Source organism: Aquarana catesbeiana, linkage group LG08 (genome assembly GCF_042186555.1).
Source record: "Aquarana catesbeiana isolate 2022-GZ linkage group LG08, ASM4218655v1, whole genome shotgun sequence".
NCBI classification, from domain to species: domain Eukaryota; kingdom Metazoa; phylum Chordata; class Amphibia; order Anura; family Ranidae; genus Aquarana; species Aquarana catesbeiana.
Window position 1 is genome coordinate 294,655,103 of NC_133331.1, and position 22,340 is coordinate 294,677,442.

Sequence of the window (22,340 nt, forward strand, 5' to 3'; positions counted from 1 at the left end):
TAGACATGAGCAGATTGGTTCCCCTAAACCAGGACTCCGCCCACATCAGGCAGCTTTGTCTCTGAGGATCTTACAATTCCCCCCTCAAGGTAACTAGTAAATGGGTCCTCTGATCTCCTACCAGTTCATTTCTTTATTCATGGACCTTAGTCAGAGAGTGAGGAAACAACGAGAACTGTCTTTTATAGGAGTGACAGTGATGAGGGGATTATAGGACGAGTGTCCCCTCCCCCTCTATCACTCATTGCCATCTTCCCAACACAAGAAGTCCTGCACTTCCTTATTTAGTCCATGATTTAGTCATGAATAACAGCGGGGCTGAGCCCCACCAGAGGTCAGAGAGTGAGGATGGGGGGAGAACAACCAAGATGAAGACTGGACTGATCCTGAAGACCACCATCATTGGTTTATTGACTCCTCCCTCATTATCACTTTCTGTTTAAAATATAACTAAAGGCAAAACTTTTTGTTTGTTTTGGATGGAGTGGAGAGCGATTAGAACCCCAATCAGCTTTTATTTCTGTCGGTGTCCCTATTAAGGAGATTCACCCTCTCTGCTTGTCCTGTTTACCATTATCATTGAAAATGAAAGTATTAGAAAACCACAAATGTTGGGTTTTCCCTCAGAAAAGTAATAGAGGGGAAATCTTCCAATGGGGACACTAGTTCTGGTGATCTGGGAGGAAATGTCCTTAATTTACAGAGATTTCCTCACTTCCTGTCTGGCTGGGGGACAGGAAGTGAAAATTCCACAATAGGACACATATGGTGTGAAAAACCTGAACGGGGTTATAACCCTCCCTCTATCCAAAATAAAAATAAAAAAAGTTTTGCCCATATTTCTACTTTCAGGTTCCAAAGTTGGAGGATGTTATCACATTATTATCACCATGTAAAAGTCTGTGCTCCAATCAAATCATCAGATATAAAATGTCCAGCTGGTAGGAAATGGGTGTAACAAAAGAGAACACATATTATGTGTATATATAGCAGTGGGTGGAGGGGAGAGAGCAGAAGTCAGGACTATGTAATGTACAACATAGAGTATATAGTGCAGGGGTCAGAAGTATGTAGTGTATTTAGTGTTAATGACCCACCTGTGCTGATCTCTGTAGGAGTGTCCTCCTCTATAAATGTCCCCGTTATTCCATCCTCCTCCATAGACTGCTGATCATCCCTCACATACCTCTCTTCTTCTTCTGATTTAACCTCAAATTCTATATCAATTGGATCTCCACTCTAAATCAAGAAAATGAGAGAAAATATCATTTGTAAATTATAAGCTTTATTATTCTGATATTGTATAAAAAATCCACCCGTTGTCTCCATGAGTCTGTGTTTTATAATCTCCGTCCCACCAACCTTGTAATATTGAGAGATAGTGTGACCTTCCTGGGAATACAGAGGACGGGGACCTCTCTCTGGTGGGTTCCTGGTATTAGGTGGCTCCATCATATCCTTGGGTCCTTCTGAAAACTCCTCCATCACCCCATACTCCTCATCCTCCTCTTTATACTCTTCTTTAACAACAATGTTATAATCCCCAAGGTTTCCACTCTGAATATAGAATAAAAATGACATCAATGGTAACAATGCAGATAATGTACAGATCCTAATGATACTATCAGTGATTGTTCCTCATCTACCTGATGATGGTGAGGGATGGTGTGATCTTCCTGTGTGGAATCCTGGGAATACAGAGGACGGGGACATCTCTCTGGTGGGTTCCTGGTATTAGGTGGCTCCATCATATCCTTGTGTCCTTCAGAAAACTGCTCCATCACTCCATACTCCTCATCCTCCTCTTTATACTCTTCTTTAACAACAATGTTATAATCCCCAAGGTTTCCACTCTGAATATATAATAAAATTCATTGTAACAAACATGCTTGAGTATAAATCACAACTACACATTAATTGTTCCTCATCTACCTGATGATGGTGAGGGATGGTGTGACCTTCCTGTGTGGAATCCCGGGAATACAGAGGACGGGGACATCTCTCTGGTGGGTTCCTGGTATTAGGTGGCTCCATCATATCCTTGTGTCCTTCAGAAAACTGCTCCATCACTCCATACTCCTCATCCTCCTCTTTATACTCTTCTTTAACAACAATGTTATAATCCCCAAGGTTTCCACTCTGAATATATAATAAAATTCATTGTAACAAACATGCTTGAGTATAAATCACAACTACACATTAATTGTTCCTCATCTACCTGATGATGGTGAGGGATGGTGTGACCTTCCTGTGTGGAATCCCGGGAATACAGAGGACGGGGACATCTCTCTGGTGGGTTCCTAGTATTAGGTGGCTCCATCATATCCTTGTATCCTTCTGAAAACTCCTCCATCACTCCATACTCCTCATCCTCCTCTTTATAATCTTCTTTAACTACAATATTATCATCCCCGAGGTTTTCACTCTGATTATATAATAAAACATTCATTATAGCAAACAAGCTTGTATATAAATCATAACTATCAGTGATTGTTCCTCATCTACCTGATGATGGTGAGGGATGGTGTGACCTTCCTGTGTGGAATCCCGGGAATACAGAGGACGGGGACATCTCTCTGGTGGGTTCCCATTACTGGATCCATCTGTAGGAAACACACACACTGACTGAATACATTGTTTCTATGTGTTTATCAGATGATGGGGGATCTAGGTGGACCCTCCGTACTGCTCTCTCCTTTACAATAAAGTCTCCTCTTACCCGGTGATGTGAGGGCGGCTGATTGTCCATCATGAGGTCCTTGTAGAGATCCTTGTGTCCTTCTAAATACTCCCACTCCTCCATGGAGAAATAGACAGTGACATCCTGACACCTTATAGGAACCTGACACACACAATGATACAGTCACCATCCACCGCTAGATAAAGCCTCCACCTCGTATCATTGCATAATCTGTTAGCAAAAAATGAAAAGGTGAAATTGATGGAACAGCGGCACATCCCCAAAATGAAGGAATGCTCCGGCCCCCGTAAGTAGAGAAATGTTCTGCCCCTGAAGGAGATAATCTAGGTTTCCACACTATATATGTGTGTATCATCATCTGCTGGAGATAAAAGACATCACAGTGACTATGGAGGAAGAGGACGGACATGACGGGGGGTTACTGGGTGTAAATAGAAAATAAGATCTTATTACCTTCTCTGCTGCCACTTCCAGTGATATCACCTCTGTTTGTCTACCTCATGGAACTTCCTGTCTTTATCTAATATCACTTCCTGTGTGTCCCCGACATCACTTCCTGTCTTCCATAGAGACTTCCTGTCTCTATGGTAGAAGTGAGAAGATCACCACCTTGTGGAGCTCAGAGGACTTGCTTCCCGGAAAAACATCTGGTAGTGTGAACACGGCCTTGTGCTGTGCTGTGCTGTGCTATGTATGTACTGTATATCCTTATAGACGGGGTCATCTCCACTCCCACCAAGGGGGAGAGAAATAATCTGTTAACCTTCTATGAGGAGGTGAGTTGCCATCTAGATAAAGGAAGGCCCGTAGACGTGGTGTATCTGGATTTTGCAAAAGCATTTGACACAGTTCCCCATAAACGTTTACTGTACAAAATAAGGTGCGTTGGCATGGACCATAGGGTGAGTACATGGATTGAAAACTGGCTACAAGGGCGTGTTCAGAGGGTGGTGATAAATGGGGAGTACTCAGAATGGTCGGGGGTGGGTAGTGGGGTTCCCCAGGGTTCTGTGCTGGGACCAATCCTATTTAATTTGTTCATAAACGATCTGGAGGATGGGATAAACAGTTCAATCTCTGTATTTGCAGACAATACTAAGCTAAGCAGGGCAATAACTTCTCCGCAGGATGTGGAAACCTTGCAAGAAGATCTGAACAAATGAATGGGGTGGGCAGCTACATGGCAAATGAGGTTCAATGTAGAAAAATGTAAAATAATGCATTTGGGTGGCAAAAATCTGAATGCAATCTATAGACTGGGGGGAGAACCTCTGGGGGGATCTAGGATGGAAAAGGACCTGGGGGTTCTAGTAGATGATAGGCTCAGCAATGACATGCAATGCCAAGCTGCTGCTAATAAAGCAAACAGAATATTGGCATTAAAAAGGGGATCAACTCCAGAGATAAAATGATAATTCTCCCGCTCTACAAGACTCTGGTCCGGCCGCACCTGGAGTATGCTGTCCAGTTCTGGGCACCAGTCCTCAGGAAGGATGTACTGGAAATGGAGCGAGTACAAAGAAGGGCAACAAAGCTAATAAAGGGTCTGGAGGATCTTAGTTATGAGGAAAGGTTGCGAGCTCTGAACTTATTCTCTCTGGAGAAGAGACGCTCGAGAGGGGATATGATTTCAATACACAAATACCGGACTGGTGACCCCACAATACACAAATACCGGACTGGTGACCCCACAATATATAAATACTGGACTGGTGACCCCACAATAGGGAGAAAACTTTTTTGCGGAAGAGAGTTTAACAAGACTCGGGGCCACTCATTAAAATTAGAAGAAAAGAGGTTTAACCTTAAACTACGTAGAGGGTTCTTTACTGTAAGAGCGGCAAGGATGTGGAATTCCCTTCCACAGGCGGTGGTCTCAGCTGGGGGCTTCGATAGTTTCAAGAAACTATTAGATAATCACCTGAACAACCGCAACATACAGAGATATACAATGTAATACTGACATATAATCACACACATGGGTTTGACTTGATGGACTTGTGTCTTCTATCGACCTCGCTTACTATGTAACTATGTCGCTATATTACTGCCTAGTCCAGCCTTTATCAGCCAGGCTTCCTCCAAAGGTTTCTAGGTGTTCCATGAACAATTTCTGTTTCTCAGTAACGCACTTGTAATAAACACTTGGAATGATCTCCAGGTTTGGACTGAACCTATATTTATATAGAATTTAGCCTGTTGGGGGGGGGGGGGGGGGGGGGAGTCACTGAGGGTCTGAACTAAATGAGTATTTAGCTGTTGAACCTCCAGTTGCAGAAGCAGAAAGGTGGGCTAGCATTTCCTGCAGTTGGTAGAACTGAGACCAGTATCTACAAGGGAGTTGGAGGTACTCAAGGATACAGTATACAACACTTTGTGCTACTTTCAAAAGGAATTCCTAGCCTGTAAGGGTCTTTTTTTTTTCTAAAAGAGACTGCTAGCCGCCAAGAAAGGAATCAATCAGAGCTGTACAGCAGGGGTAGGCAACCTCGGCCCTCCAGCTGTGGTGAAACTACAAATCCCACCATGCCTCTGCCTCTAGGAGTCATGCCTGTGATTGTCATCAGGTTCTTGCAATGTCTCATGAGACTTGTAGTTTCAAAACAGCTGAAGGGCCAAGGTTGCCTACCCCTGATGTACAGAGTAAGGAAGAGGAATCAATCAGCAGTACAGAATAAAGGAAGAGGAATCAGAGTTGTACAGATGAAAGGAAGAGGAATCAGAGTTGTACAGACTAGAGGAAGAGGAATCAGAGTTGTACAGAGTAAAGGAAGAGGAATCAGAGTTGTACAGACTAGAGGAAGAGGAATCAGAGTTGTACAGAGTAAAGGAAGAGGAATCAGAGTTGTACAGATGAAAGGAAGAGGAATCAGAGTTGTACAGAGTAAAGGAAGAGGAATCAGAGTTGTACAGAGTAAAGGAAGAGGAATCAGAGTTGTACAGATGAAAGGAAGAGGAATCAGAGTTGTACAGACAAAAGGAAGAGGAATCAGAGTTGTACAGACTAAAGGAAGAGGAATCAGAGTTGTACAGACTAGAGGAAGAGGAATCAGAGTTGTACAGACTAGAGGAAGAGGAATCAGAGTTGTACAGACAAAAGGAAGAGGAATCAGAGTTGTACAGACTAAAGGAAGAGGAATCAGAGTTGTACAGACTAGAGGAAGAGGAATCAGAGTTGTACAGACTAAAGGAAGAGGAATCAGAGTTGTACAGATGAAAGGAAGAGGAATCAGAGTTGTACAGAGTAAAGGAAGAGGAATCAGAGTTGTACAGAGTAAAGGAAGAGGAATCAGAGTTGTACAGAGTAAAGGAAGAGGAATCAGAGTTGTACAGAGTAAAGGAAGAGGAATCAGAGTTGTACAGACTAAAGGAAGAGGAATCAGAGTTGTACAGAGTAAAGGAAGAGGAATCAGAGTTGTACAGAGTAAAGGAAGAGGAATCAGAGTTGTACAGATGAAAGGAAGAGGAATCAAAGTTGTACAGAGTAAAGGAAAAGGAATCAGATTTGTACAGACGAAAGGAAGATGAATCAGAGTTGTACAGACGAAAGGAAGAGGAATCAGAGTTGTACAGAGTAAAGGAAAAGGAATCAGATTTGTACAGACGAAAGGAAGAGGAATCAGAGTTGTACAGACTAAAGGAAGAGGAATCAGAGTTGTACAGACTAAAGGAAGAGGAATCAGAGATGTACAGACTAGAGGAAGAGGAATCAGAGTTGTACAGAGTAAAGGAAGAGGAATCAGAGTTGTACAGAGTAAAGGAAGAGGAATCAGAGTTGTACAGAGTAAAGGAAGAGGAATCAGAGTTGTACAGAGTAAAGGAAGAGGAATCAGAGTTGTACAGACTAAAGGAAGAGGAATCAGAGATGTACAGACTAGAGGAAGAGGAATCAGAGTTGTACAGAGTAAAGGAAGAGGAATCAGAGTTGTACAGAGTAAAGGAAGAGGAATCAGAGTTGTACAGAGTAAAGGAAGAGGAATCAGTGTTGTACAGATGAAAGGAAGAGGAATCAGAGTTGTACAGACGAAAGGAAGAGGAATCAGAGTTGTACAGACTAGAAGAAGAGGAATCAGAGTTGTACAGACTAAAGGAAGAGGAATCAGAGTTGTACAGAGTAAAGGAAGAGGAATCAGTGTTGTACAGACGAAAGGAAGAGGAATCAGAGTTGTACAGACTAGAGGCAGAGGAATCAGAGTTGTACAGAGTAAAGGAAGAGGAATCAGTGTTGTACAGATGAAAGGAAGAGGAATCAGAGTTGTACAGACGAAAGGAAGAGGAATCAGAGTTGTACAGACTAGAAGAAGAGGAATCAGAGTTGTACAGACTAAAGGAAGAGGAATCAGAGTTGTACAGAGTAAAGGAAGAGGAATCAGTGTTGTACAGACGAAAGGAAGAGGAATCAGAGTTGTACAGACTAGAGGCAGAGGAATCAGAGTTGTACAGAGTAAAGGAAGAGGAATCAGTGTTGTACAGATGAAAGGAAGAGGAATCAGAGTTGTACAGAGTAAAGGAAGAGGAATCAGAGTTGTACAGACTAGAAGAAGAGGAATCAGAGTTGTACAGACTAAAGGAAGAGGAATCAGAGTTGTACAGACTAGAAGAAGAGGAATCAGAGTTGTACAGACTAAAGGAAGAGGAATCAGAGTTGTACAGAGTAAAGGAAGAGGAATCAGTGTTGTACAGACGAAAGGAAGAGGAATCAGAGTTGTACAGACTAGAGGCAGAGGAATCAGAGTTGTACAGAGTAAAGGAAGAGGAATCAGTGTTGTACAGATGAAAGGAAGAGGAATCAGAGTTGTACAGAGTAAAGGAAGAGGAATCAGAGTTGTATAGACTAAAGGAAGAGGAATCAGAGTTGTACAGACGAAAGGAAGAGGAATCAGAGTTGTACAGACTAGAAGAAGAGGAATCAGAGTTGTACAGAGTAAAGGAAGAGGAATCAGTGTTGTACAGACGAAAGGAAGAGGAATCAGAGTTGTACAGACTAGAAGAAGAGGAATCAGAGTTGTACAGAGTAAAGGAAGAGGAATCAGAGTTGTACAGACGAAAGGAAGAGGAATCAGAGTTGTACAGACTAGAAGAAGAGGAATCAGAGTTGTACAGAGTAAAGGAAGAGGAATCAGTGTTGTACAGACGAAAGGAAGAGGAATCAGAGTTGTACAGACTAGAGGCAGAGGAATCAGAGTTGTACAGAGTAAAGGAAGAGGAATCAGTGTTGTACAGATGAAAGGAAGAGGAATCAGAGTTGTACAGAGTAAAGGAAGAGGAATCAGTGTTGTACAGATGAAAGGAAGAGGAATCAGAGTTGTACAGACGAAAGGAAGAGGAATCAGAGTTGTACAGACTAGAAGAAGAGGAATCAGAGTTGTACAGAGTAAAGGAGCAGAATCAATTGCCATTGTCCTGGTTTTGTTGCTATCAAGTTGGGGCATCCCAGTATTCCTATCCCGATCCAAGTTATTACCCCTAATAAAACATAGAAAAACCAAGTTCAAAGACTGTTGCTTGTATCTAGAGAAAGTATGGAGGTTACTTGTTGCCTGGGCTGCGTAGAAGTTGGGAACTCAGTCATCTGCAAACCTTATGAGGTTAATGCTACGCTTGCTTCTGTATTCTGTAAAAGGAGCGGTACTGGGAGGTGGGCAGGAAGTGGAACCAAGGGACGTTGCTCGGAACTGGGTAAGGGGCGGAGACAAGGCGTGACTCTTTAGGGTGATTATCTGTAACCATCCTGTAGGAAATAAAGCCCAGAGAAGTATCCTTTGTTTCCCAGTAGAAGTGTTTGCTGTAAGTAAGGTAGCGCGGCCTTACACAGATCCTCCTTGGCTAGTAATGGTTGAAGGGGAGGGGGGCATTTAAAGATACAATAATTGCACCCGAGGCAGAGAACTGTAATAAATCCAAGTAGCCCATATGGCATAGAACCTTTATTATCTCCCCTTGCACATTGCCATTTATTCCTCAGCCGCCACTTTATCTGAAACTTTCTTTATCCAATCTCCTGAGCTCGGCTCTTGAGGTCTCTTCCAAAAGATGGGAATGAGTCGTCTGGCAGCATTGAAGGGAAGTGGCAGCACAAATTTCTTATAAAGGCTGATGGGGATGGTGGGTACATGGAGAAAAAAGTGTATTGGAGAATCAGGTGTGTCTACATCTAAGATAGATTAAATCTGGGTCCTAACGTCTGACCAGAACAAACCAATCTTGAGACAGTCCCACCAAATATGTAGGAGACCTCTATGTCCACAACCTATCCAGCAACGATTGGACTGCATGGGATAAAATGGTGGCTAGCTTGGAGGGGACTCTGTACCAACGGGTAAGTCATTTGTAATCGTTCTCCTGCATCTTAGTGTTTACAGAACTGGAAAGAGTCTGCACTGCACCATATACAATGGGCAGTATATTACATGTTCCTGATCACTGCACTCTGTTGTGGTATTTTGGGGTCAGGATCTCTAGCCAGGCATAAAAGCAAACAGTTTTTATTTCTTCAAAATCAGGCAAAGTAGCTTTTCTTTAACATAAACCAGTCCATACACTTCTGGTACAAAAACAAAGCTTGGGCTCACCGCCAGCATAAACCTGTCCCACCATAGGGGTAGAGTTCCCGCTTGCTTTAGGCAAAAGGTCACAGCAGGGTCTCAGCAGATAAACAGCCTACAGCCCTCTGACCACTGTGTGCTGTTCTATACAACCCCTTGTGGACCACCATTGGCTGCTTCCTGCCCTGATCAACCCTTCTCTCACCGGTAGGTTACCCATTTCAGGTCCAAAGTACCCATAGTCAGAGTTAGTGGCTCTTTCCCACCCAGAGATCTCTCTGAGCCCCTGAATTCTGGGACACATACATACATACCGTGTTTCTCCTGAAAATAAGGCCAAGTTTTATATTAATTTTGGCATCAAAGGACACAGTAGGGCTTATTTTCGGGGTAGGTCTTATGTAATGTGCTGTCTTCTCTCCCACTCTCCCTCCCTGCCTATCAGGAATCGAATCCCCAGTGTGAACCGAGTTAAAATGCTTGTAAAATCCTATAATCCACTCTATTACAGTATTATATAATGCACAATGTGTGCGTTTCTGTAATATAATTGTGCCAAATACCTATATTATAGCGCCGCTCTGCACTTCCGTGACCCGCCAGAGCTTTCTTCGCCACTCCGAGCACTGCTGGGGGGCGAGATCCCCCCCGCTGACAGCATTGAGAAGAGGAGGAGAGCAGCGGAAGGTCAGCTGAGCATCGAGCGGCGCTGTACCGAAGGTATTTGGCACAATTATATTACAGAAACACACACATTGTAAATTATATACTACTGTAATAGAGTGGATTATAGGATTTTACAAGCATTTTAAAACTAGGGCTTATTTTTGGGGTAGGGCTTATATTGCAGCCCTCCTGGAAAATAACAGTAGGTCTTATTTTGAGAGTAGGTCTTATTTTGGGGGAAACACGGTAGTCTTAATAATCCCTGGGGAGGGGAAATGCAAAACAGTTTATCACCCGGAAACCCTTCACCCTGCACGGGGGAGAATCCACCAATACTATACCTGCTTCTTTTGTCATCCTCCTGGTCTGGTCAAATACTCCTGACCACTGCACTCTATACACTGAGCTGTATATGATATATTCCTGACCACTGCACTCTATACACTGAGCTGTATATGATATACTCCTGACCACTGCACTCTATACACTGAGCTGTATATGATATACTCCTGACCACTGCACTCTATACCGATTATTATTTAATAGGCAAGCATTGTGGAGTGTTATCATCCCAATATATATAGGAAACCAAATACCCTCCAAGCAACAAAACAGGACTATAAATCTATAATATATAACTCTGTATAAATATGTAATCTATAAATCTATAATATATAACTCTGTAGTCCCGTTGGGTTGCTTGGAGGGTATTTCTGTTTCTGGGCCCATTATTCGGGGTTTCCTCTACACTGATGACCTGTGACGGCTTTTATAGCGTCTCCTATGAGTAATATTTGGATACAAAGTTTGTCCTCATTGCACCGACACACACAATCTTTTCCTCATTCAATACATTTTTTATTATCATTTTATTTTTAACAAGACTGCAGTCATAAAATCAGGAAATAGTAAAGGTCGAAATCCAACGAATACACCTCAAGGGTTGTGTGGGACCCCTGATGTACAGGAAGACAGGACTTCAGCGAGGAACATTTCCCTCACTCAGGACAGGAATAGGGTTTCTCCCCCGTGTGAGATCTCTGATGTGCATTAAGACCTGACTTCTGTGAAAAACATTTCCCGCACACAGGACAGGAATACGGCTTCTCCCCCGTGTGCAATCTGTGATGTGTGTAAAGATTGGACTTCCGAGAAAAACATTTCCCGCACTCAGGGCAGGGAAACGGCTTCTCCCCCGTGTGGGAGCTCTGATGTGCGTTAAGACCGGACTTCTGTGAAAAACATTTCCCGCACACAGGACAGGAATACGGCTTCTCCCCCGTGTGCAATCTGTGATGTTTGTAAAGGCTGGCCTTTTCTGAAAAACATTTCCCACAATCAGCACAGGAATACGGCTTCTCCCCCGTGTGAGACCTTTGGTGTTTGGTAAGATTGGATTTCCTGGAAAAACATTTCCCACAATCAAAACAGATATACGGTTTTTCCCCCGTGTGACACCTTTGATGTGTGGCAAGTTTTGATTTTCTTAAAAAACATTTTCCGCACTCAGAACAGGAATACAGCTTCTCACCCGTGTGAAATCTCTGGTGATTACAAAGATCAGACGTGTTTGAAAAACATTTCCCGCACTCAGCACAGGCATATGGCTTCTCAGTCATGTGGGACCTCTGATGTATGGTAAGAAGGGACTTCTGTGAAAACATTTTCCCACACTCAAGACAGGAAAATGGCTTCTCCCCTGTGTGAGACCTCTGGTGTATGATAAGTACTGATTTTTGTACAAATGATTTTCCACACTCAAGACAGGAATACGGCTTATCCCCCGTGTGAGACCTTTGGTGTCTGTTGAGGTCCGATTTCCCTGAAAAGCATTTCCCGCACTCAGGACAGGAATACGGCTTCTCCCCTGTGTGAGCCCTTTGGTGTCTGTTGAGATCGGATTTCCCTGAAAAACATTTCCCGCACTCAGAACAGAAATATGGTTTTTCCCCCGTGTGAGATCTCTGATGTCTGTAAAGATGTGACGTCTGTGAAAAACATTTCCCGCATTCAGGACAAGAATACGGCTTCTCTCCTGTGTGCAATCTCTGATGAATATAAAGTTCGGACTTCTTTGAAAAACATTTCCCGCATTCAAGGCAGGAATGTGGCTTCTCACCTGTGTGAGATCTTTTGTGCGCATTAAGACTGAATTTATAACGAAAACACTTCCCACACTCAGGACAGGGAAACTTCTTATCTGCTGGAAGGACAACACTGTTCCTCACAGTCTGAGGTTCCTCAAGATAAAAGGAATACGATGGTCCGGCACCGTCCCGCACAGTCTGAGGTTCCTCAGGATAAGAGGAATATGATGGTCCGGCACCGTCCCTCACAGTCTGAGGTTCCTCAGGATAAGAGGAATATGATGGTCCGGCACCGTCCCTCACAGTCTGAGGTTCCTCAGGATAAGAGGAATACGATGGTCCGGCACCGTCCCGCACAGTCTGAGGTTCCTCAGGATAAGAGGAATACGATGGTCTGGCACCGTCCCTCACAGTCTGAGGTTCCTCAGGATAAGAGGAATACGATGGTCCATCTACACTGTGTGGTGCCGGATGGACATTTGAGGTAGTTGGGTTTTCTCCTGGACTATACTGTGTGATGTCCTCATCTTCTACTTTACAGTCTGGAGACAAAGTGAGACAATCCTCTGAGGTTTTCCTCATCTCCCGTCCATCTACTAAAATAGAAATACAAAGATTATTACTAGACATGAGCAGATTGGTTCCCCTAAACCAGGACTCCGCCCACATCAGGCAGCTTTGTCTCTGAGGATCTTACAATTCCCCCCTCAAGGTAACTAGTAAATGGGTCCTCTGATCTCCTACCAGTTCATTTCTTTATTCATGGACCTTAGTCAGAGAGTGAGGAAACAACGAGAACTGTCTTTTATAGGAGTGACAGTGATGAGGGGATGATAGGACGAGTGTCCCCACCCCCTCTATCACTCACTGTATCGAATGCTTAGGCAATATCCAGATGCACCAGATCCACCGACCTACCCCTGTCTAGATTGCAGCTATCTAGAATGTTAACAGATTGGTCTGGTACTACTAAATGATACTGTTTTCATTTGCAAATTCTTGGATATAGTCCCTTATCATCTCCTCCAATAATTTACATACTATTGATGTTAGGCTGACCGGCCTGTAGTTCCCCCGGAATATGTCTCTGCCCTTTTTTAAACATTGGTACCACGTTGGCTTTTTTCCAATCTGCTGGTACCATTCCTGTCAGTATGCTTTCCACAAACATTAGGAATAATGATCTGGCTGTAACCCATCTGAGTTCTTTGAGGACTCTCGGGTGCAAGCCATCTGGTCCTGGTGATTTATTTGTGTTAAGCTGTTCTAGTCTTTTATTGACTCCAGCCTCGGATAGCCACAAGAGTACGTCCTGTGACGTGTTATTAACAATACTGTTGAGGTCAGTATACCCCTCCTTTTCCTGTCTAAAGCTTGAGAAGAAGGCGTTTAGTACAGTTTCCTTCTCTGTGTCATCCGTAACCATCCTCCCACCATTGTCTTTTATGTGGGCAATGTGCTCTGATTTTGCTTTTTTACTGTTAATATATCTAAAAAAAAATGTTTACTCTCCTCTGCTATGTGTTTCTCGTAGTCTTTTTTAGCCACCATGATTGCGTTCTTACACTTTTTATTCCATTCCTTGTAGTGTTGGAATGCTGACAATGCCCCCTCCACTTTATAATTTCTAAAGGCCATTTTCTTTCTCTTTAATAAGACTTTTTACGTTATGGTTTAGCTACTCAGGTTTAACCTTTGCTCTTCTATATTTATTGCTCATTGGAATTCAGTGTGTGATACCTTTGTTTAATATGTTCTTAAAACATTCCCATTTTTTTTCCTGTGTTCAATGTTTCCAGGATTTGGTCCCAATTGATGTCATGTAGTATTGAACGCAGTTCAGAAAAGTTTGCCCGTTTGAAATTTACAGTTCTTGTGCTACCTTCATGCCTCCCTTTCCTATGATTTACACCAGGGGTCTCCAAACTTTCTAAGCAAAGGGCCCTTTTATTGTCCTTAAGACTTTTGTGGGGCCAGACTATGGCCATTGGGAGTAGAAAAGGTCTCAATGTCAATTTGAAAGAAGAAATGCCCCATCTTTGGTGTCAGTGGGAGGAATTGTGCCTTATCGTTGGTGTCATTTGGAGGAATTTTGCCCCATTATTAGTATCATTGGAAGGAATTGTCCCCCTTTATTGGGGTCAGTGAATTATGCCCCATTGTTGGGATCAGTGGATGAAATAGTGCCCCAGGGGCCAGATAAAACAAGCAAAGGGCTGCATCTGGCCCCCGGGCCGCAGTTTGGAGACCACTGATTTACACTAAATGTGTTCATCCTGTGAACCCTAGATCCCAAGTTGTCCCATATTGCCACATCTGAGATCAGACTTGGATCATTCGTAATTAATAGATGCAATAGCAATGCATTCTTTCTAGTCAGGCAATCCACCAATCGGGACATGAAGTTGTCCTGTAAGACACTCATGAAACGACGGGCCTTTAATGAGTGAGCTGTCCCCTTTTGCCCAGTCAATATCTGGACAATTGAAGTCCTTCATTATGATGACATTCCCTGCCTCGCCGCTATTTCTAACTGTGATAGTAGGTTCAGCTCCTCCTTCAGGTTGGGGGGGCCTATAACATACCCAACTATTGATCTCCCACTTACTTCTTCTCTTTGGAGTTCTACCCATACGGATTCCACCTCCCCCACCTCGTCGCATTCACACTCTCTACCACCCTTACATCATTTTTTTATATGCAGACACACCCCAAATTTTGTTATCTAGGCTCTTGACTTTGGGGGAAACGCCTCTCAGTGTTGTATGAGTGCAAATTAATTTCTCCTTATGTTTTCTCAGGCTTTGTTCTTGGTTTGTCCACTCATTCCCCCCCCCCCCCCGCCGGAATTAGACATTACAAAGATATCATCACTACTGGCTCCACTATTACCCTCTGTCCTTTGCTCACCTCCGGCTGTCGTTCCCTCTGAGCCCCCCCAACACCTAGTTTAAAAGCCCCTCAATCTTTATTCCCAATAGAGCTGCACCATCCCCATTAAGGTGCAGCCCATCCTTACTAAAGAGCCGTTAACCGACTGAGAATTCAGCCCAGTTCTCCAGGAACCCGAACCCCTCCTTCCTACACCAGTTCCTCAGCCATTTGTTCAGCTCCCTGAGCTCCTGCTGCCTCTCTGGTGTGGCTCAAGGCACAGGTAGCATTTCTGAGAAAATGACCTTGGAGGTTCTTTTCTTCAATCCACCTTCCTCTTACTTTGTCATTGGTTCCAACGTTTACCATGACTGCTGGGTCCACCCCAGCCCCACCCAATAATCTGTCCACCCGATCCGCGATGTACCGATAATCAACATGTAAAAGTCTGTGCTCCAATCAAATCATCAGATATAAAATGTCCAGCTGGTAGGAAATGGGTGTAACAAAAGAGAATACAAATTATGTATATATATAGCAGTGGGTGGAGGGGAGAGAGCAGAAGTCAGGTCTGTGTAATGTACAGCATAGTGTATATAGTGCAGGGGTCAGGAGTATGTAATGTACAACATAGAGTATATAGTGCAGGGGTCAGGAGTATGTAATGTACAACATAGAGTATATAGTGCAGGGGTCAGGAGTATGTAATGTACAACATAGAGTATATAGTGCAGGGGTCAGGAGTATGTAATGTACAACATAGAGTATATAGCGCAGGGGTCAGGAGTATGTAATGTACAATATACATGGTCTATGATAGGTTTAGCAAACCTTATGGTGCAAATAAACATTTTGCTGCCAGCTGAACCCCAGAATCTCCATAAATCCAGTCTAGATACATAAATTGTGTCTGCAGGACAGAGAAGGAAGATTATCGGAGAGAAATACAGGAATACAGGACGGGGAACACAGCTCAGGAAAGTGACCAGGGGATTACAGGCTGATATCACCCAGTCCCCGTCCTACTCTGGACCAATCAGTGAGCAGTATGGGTGGAGGAATGTATTTAGTGTTAATGACCCACCTGTGCTGATCTCTGTAGGAGTGTCCTCCTCTATAAATGTCCCCGTTATTCCATCCTCCTCCATAGACTGCTGATCATCCCTCACATACCTCTCTTCTTCTTCTGATTTAACCTCAAATTCTATATCGATTGGATCTCCACTCTAAATCAAGAAAAGTAGAGAAAACATCATCTGTAAGATATAAGCTTTAATATTAAAAAAAATCCACACATTGTGTGAGTCCATGTTCTAGATGTTCCATCCCACCAACCTTGTAATAGTAAGGGATGGTGTGATCTTCCTGTGTGGAATCCCGGGAATACAGAGGACGGGGACATCTCTCTGGTGAGTTTCTGTAGCTGGATGACTCCACCATGATGTCCTGGTACAGATCTTTGTGTCCTTTTGGAATCTCTGACTCCTCCATCACCCCATCCTCATCATCCTCCTCTTTTATCTCTTTTTTAACCTCAACTTTACACTCTCTCAGGTTTCCACTCTGAATATATAATAAAAATGACATCAATGGTAACAATGCAGATAATGTACAGATCCTAATGATACTATCAGTGATTGTTCCTCATCTACCTGATGATGGTGAGGGATGGTGTGACCTTCCTGTGTGGAATCCCGGGAATACAGAGGACGGGGACATCTCTCTGGTGGGTTCCTGGTATTAGGTGGCTCCATCATATCCCTGTGTCCTTCAGAAAACTCCTCCATCACTCCATACTCCTCATCCTCATCTTTATACTCTTCTTTAAATACAAAATTATCATCCCAGAGGTTTCCACTCTGAATATATAATAAAACATTCATTGTAACAAACATGCTGTGTATAAATAATAACTACCAATAATTGTTCCTCATCTACCTGATGATGGTGAGGGATGGTGTGACCTTCCTGTGTGGAATCCCGGGAATACAGAGGACGGGGACATCTCTCTGGTGGGTTCCCATTACTGGATCCGTCTGTAGGAAACACACACACTGACTGAATACATTGTTTCTATGTGTTTATCAGATGATGGGGGATCTAGGTGGAGCCTCCGTACTGCTCTCTCCTTTACAATAAAGTCTCCTCTTACCCGGTGATGTGAGGGGCGGCTGATTGTCCATCATGACGTCCTTGTAGAGATCCTTGTGTCCTTCTAAATACTCCCACTCCTCCATGGAGAAATAGACAGTGACATCCTGACACCTTATAGGAACCTGACACACACAATGATACAGTCACCATCCACCGCTAGATAAAGCCTCCACCCTGTATCATTGCATAATCCGTAAAAACTGAAAAGGTGAAATTGATGGAACAGCGGCACATCCCCAAAATGAAGAGAATGTTCCGGCCCCATAAGTGGGGGAATGTTCGGACCCTGAAGGGGTTAATCTAGGTTTCCACACTATATATGTGTGTATCATCATCTGCTGGAGATAAAAGGCATCACAGTGACTATGGAGGAAGAGGACGGACATGACGGGGGGGTTACTGGGTGTAAATAAAAAATAAGATCTTATTACCTCCTCTAGTTCCACTTCCAGCTTTGTCTCCTCGCTACTTCCTCCCGACTCACCTCTCACCCGGAACTTCCTGTTTATGCCTGACATCACTTCCTGTCTTCCATAGAGACTTCTTGTTTTTGCAGACGTGAGATCGCCATCTTGTGGATCTCAGAGGAACTGCAGTCCCGAGAAACGTCTCGTAGTGTGAACACGGCCTTGTGCAGTGTGTGTATGTACTGTATATCCTTATAGATGGGGTCATCTCCACTCCCACAGAGGGAAATAGAAATAGAGACCCCCCCATCTTTTTTTAAATGGGAATGAAGAACACCTATTAGCAAAAGTATGTAGGCATGAGACACACACCCTACCATGCCCCTTTAAAGGAGAACTATGAAAAAAAAATATTAGTTAAACCTATGGTTGCCACCTCATCCCTTTAAACCCGAACACATATGAATTACACAGGTTCTGTGGCTGATTAAGGTGGTAATTAGATTCACTTGGTGCCTTATCTGCATTAAATTAGCCTCAGAACCCGTGTAATTCATATGTGTTCGGGTTTAAAGGGATGAGGTGGCAACTCTAGTTAAACCCACACATGTTTTTTTTTTACCACTACTCTTCCTTTATATTGGCTTTTGAAGATTACAGATGCAGCAGTTTAGAAATCAAGTGGAAGGTTTCGCTCTGGGGAACACTTTTTGAAGGATAAATAGTTCATTTTATATACAACTATACAGACCAAAATGAGGCACAAATAAGTAGGAAAAAGGGACAGAGGGACTTCGTTCCAAATCGGGAACAGTCCCTCTAAATCAGGGACAATTGAAAGATATGGAACTATATGACTGCCTAGTCCAGCCTTTCTCAGCCAGGGTTCCTCCAACAGTTTCCAGGGGTTGCTTGAGCAATGGACAATTTCTGTCTCTCAGTAACAATGGTATGATGATGCAAGAATGTCTTTCTCCTACTGACTACTGATATATGGAATCCTTCTCCCATTGGTCACCAATAAGGGATCAATAAATATTAGACCAGTTGGAATGAGCTCCGGGTTTGGACTCCAATCATGTTTGTAGAGAATTTGGCTTATTTAGGGGGCCAGTGAGTGTCACGATCAGAGAGTAAGATCACCTGGGACTGTAACTCAAGATCTATAGACCAATACCTACCAACTAAATAGCTGTACCTGGGTACGGGCCCTCACAAGGTGCGGGAGCAGTGTGACTGCATGCAAACAAAGGTGTGCCAGAGCTGCAGGGTCTAAGAAGCCACCCGGTCTTCACCAGAGCCGCTGGAGGTGTGGATGTTGTGGGGTGTGGCATCCTCCAGGTTGTGGCTCTCTAGCTCACTCTGCAGTGATACTTCCAGGGATTTACAAAGGGCTCTCCAGAATTTGGAACTAAACTGAACCCCACAATCCAAAACTAAACTTATAGGCATATCGTGGACTCTAAAGATTTCACGAATAAAGACTGGCACCAATTCTGCTGCCGATGGCAGTGAGGGGAGAGGTACAAAGTGTGCCATTTTGGAAAATTGGTCTACCAAAACCCGCACTACAGTACAGCCCTTGGACGGAGGAAGGTCAGTTATAAAATCCACGGTGATGTGACATCAAGGCTCCCCGGGGGTAGGCAATGGGAGAAGGGGTCCTGCTGAAGCTCAGTTAGGGGACTTGATATGGGCACAGACCAGACAGGCTTTCATGAAGTCCTTAGCATCCTTGCGGAAAGGCATGGCCACCAGTACAGACAAGAGAGGAACGTTAGAGCCCTATGAATACCCGGATGGCCAGAGAGCTTAGAGTCATGAGCCCAAACGTAACAGCTTCATTCTAAAATTCACTGGCATGAAAGTTTTCCCCGGGTGGGGTAGATTCCTGAATCTAGATGAGAGCAAGAACTCGGGTGGGAGGAATTATAACCTCTGGTTCCCTGAAGGGCTCTAAACCCTGTGAGTCAAAGGAACGTGATAATGCATCCGCCCTTGAGTTGGCTTTTCCCAGTTTGAAGGCAATGACAGAATCAAAACGTGAGAAGAACAGCGACCAGCGATCCTGTAGCAGATTCAAGTGGCAGGCAGAGTGGAGGCACTGCAAATTCTTATGATTCATGTAGATAGTGATCTGATGGGGCGAACCTTCTAGAAGGTATCGCCATTCTTCCAGAGCTAATTTTACAGCAAGAAGTTCACGATCTCCAATTGAGTCATTTCTCTCTGCTGGAGACCTTTTTTAAGAAAAAGGCACTAGGACAATTAGCCCCGTTAGGTGACTGGAAAAGAATGGCCCCAATTCCTACAGAGGAGGCATCCACTTCGATAGAGACATCAAGCCTCAAGAGAGCAGGGCCAGAGAGAAAAGTCTGTTTTAAGGCGGAGAAGGTCTCCACTGCCTCAGGTAGCCAATTCCTAGGATCAGCATCCTTCCGGGTAAGGGCTGTGATGGGTGGAACCAGCGCAAAATAGTTGCAAATGAATTGCAAATAGACCACAAAACCTAGAATGTGCTGGATAGCCTTCAGACCACCAGGCCAGGGCCAATCGGAAAATGCGGTAACCTTTACAGAGTCCATGAAAAGATTATCTCTAGAGATGATGTAGTCCAGAAAAGGTTGTTCAAAGAGGTATTTTTCTGCCTTAACATAAAGCATATTCTCACAGAGGAGTTGGAGACCTGTACGGACATGAAGTTTGTGTGTAGGAAGATCTGGGGGAAAAAAAGAAAGAATATCATCCAGATATACTACTACACAAACATAGAGGAGGTCGTGGAAGATCTCACTGACAAAGTAATAAAAAACGCCAGGGCGTTACAGAGGTGGAAAGGCATCACTAGATATTCCTGGTGCTAAAAGCAGTCTTCCACTCGTCTCCATCTTTGATGCAAATTGAATTATACGCTCCTTTTAAATCGAGTTTCATGAAAACTTGCGCCCCACGAAGTCGATCAAACAATTTAGTAATAAGTGGCAGTGGTTAATGGTTTTTAATTGTAATGACATTTAATCCCTGGTAGTCAATACAGGGATGAAGGGAACCGTTTTTTTTTCATGACTAAGAAGAACTCCGCTCCGGCAGGAGAGGAGGGTTTTCAGATAAATCCCTTTTGGAGATTCTCTGTAACATACTCGGTCATGGCTTTGGTCTCTGGGAGGCTGAGGGGGTATATACCCAGCCTCTAGGGACACTAGAACCTGGGACTAGGTCAATGGCACAATTGTAGGGTCTGTGGGGAGGAAGTTGATCTGCCTTGCGCTTGGAAAACTCATCCAGAAATTCCGCATAGTGTGTTGGCACCAGGGAAGACTCCTCAGCAGATGCCATGGGAAGGGTCTTGACTGGGACCACCTTGCCAAAGCATTTGGTGTGACAGGTGGGCCCCCAGGATAACAAATAAGGACCAGACCAGTCGATTATTGGGGAATGTTATTGAAGCTAAGGAAGACCTATGACTAAATTAGAAGTAGCCAGTGGTAACACCAAAAAGGAGATGGACTCCTGGTGAAGCACTCCCACCAACATATTGATGGGAATGTGTGGAAGGAATGAATAGGACCCAAGGCCAGAATGGTTCCATCAATGGCTTGAACCTTAAAGGATCTGATGAAGGGGTTCTGTAGTCCAAGGGCATTCCTTTACCAAGGATGCAGAGATAAAATTGCCCACTGCACCAGAGTCCAACGAATGCTTCCATTGAGACAATGGAAGTGGGGAGGTGCAACTGAACAGTAGTAGCATACCCCCCTTGAGGTCTACTATCCTAGAAAGTTTTCCTGGCTGCTGTGGGCAGTGTTTCAAGAAATGTCCTTTTTCCCTGTGGTAGATGCACAGTCCCTGCATTTGACAATGGTTTCTCTGCTCAATGGACAGGCATGAATGGCCTTGTTGCATAGGCTCTTCCTGAGAGGAAGGAATGGAGTCATTGGGAGAAGCTAAGGGGTTTTTAAAGGTTGTAACCACATGAGGAGCTGAGAATTAGCGCTGCCAAGCCCTCTCCTGGCAAACTGGTGTCGATCTGGATGGCCAAGGACATGAGATTTTCCCAGGATGATAGGAATTTCACGACCCACCAACTCATCCTTGATGCTTTCTGCCAAACCTCGCCAGAAGATCGCCATAAGTGCTTCATTGTCCCAGGAAAGTTCAGCTGCAAGGGTGCAAAACTGAATAGCGTACTGTCCAATGGTGAGGTTGCCTTGACGGAGGCGAATAAGTACACCTGCAGTGGGCAGAAGAGGAATATATGCTGTGATATCATTGATTGCAGGATCAACCTTTTCCCACAGCAGAGAGGCCCATGCCAAAGCCTCACCAGAAAGTAAAGAAATCCTGCAGGTGTAATTCAAAGTGAATGCTAACAAACTCATGGCAGGCTTAGGCATGACGGTGCTGGTGAACCTTGGCACCCCAGATGTTTTGGAACTCCATTTCCCATGATGCTCAACTACACTTCAGAGTGCATGGGGAATACAATTCTAAAACATCTGGGGTGCCAAGGTTCGCCATCACTGCTTTAGGATCTCCACAGAAACGCGGTGGGGCCAGAAGGTGAGGCATTGAAGACGCCACAAGAGCGGTTTTCGAGCGCCGAAAGCAAAGTCTGGAGTTGTTGCACATGAGTGGTTAGAGTCTGGAGGTGACGAATGACTTGAACCTGACTAGATTCTTAAGCACTGAGCCTTTGGAGAAATTGCTCATGGTATGCTCATGTCATGGTTTGAGCATGCTGTCACAATCAAGGGGCACGATCACCTGGGACTGCAACTCAAGGTCTAGCGACCAACACAACAACTAACCAGGTGTACCCGGGTACGGGTCCTCGCAGGGTACGGGAGCAGTGTGACCAGATGCAAAGAAAGGTATCTAAGGAGCCACCCGATCTTCACTAGATCCACTG

General features: G+C 44.1%; 2 protein-coding genes across 3 annotated transcripts in view; both read right to left on the reverse strand.

Moving 5' to 3' along the window:
* The window catches only part of LOC141104968 (uncharacterized), a 33,386-nt gene that overhangs the window by 1,933 nt on the left and 9,113 nt on the right, over positions 1-22,340 (reverse strand). Inside the window, exons 2-3 of one of the 2 annotated variants that reach the window (XM_073594778.1) lie at positions 10,915-12,031; position 10,592 (exon numbers count right to left, since the gene is read on the reverse strand). In XM_073594778.1, coding sequence (XP_073450879.1) covers position 10,592; positions 10,915-12,031 — 1,118 coding nt within the window. Of the gene's footprint in view, positions 1-10,591; positions 10,593-10,914; positions 14,026-22,340 lie in introns of those variants that run through there. The other variant, XM_073594779.1, reaches the window with a different exon arrangement.
* Positions 15,865-16,768, reverse strand: LOC141104925 (uncharacterized). Its single transcript, XM_073594732.1, has 3 exons — positions 16,523-16,768; positions 16,206-16,433; positions 15,865-16,096 (listed from the first exon to the last, which is right to left on the reverse strand). The coding sequence occupies exons 1-3, from the start codon at positions 16,763-16,765 to the stop codon at positions 15,893-15,895; spliced, it is 675 nt and encodes a 224-aa protein (XP_073450833.1). The 5' UTR covers positions 16,766-16,768; the 3' UTR covers positions 15,865-15,892.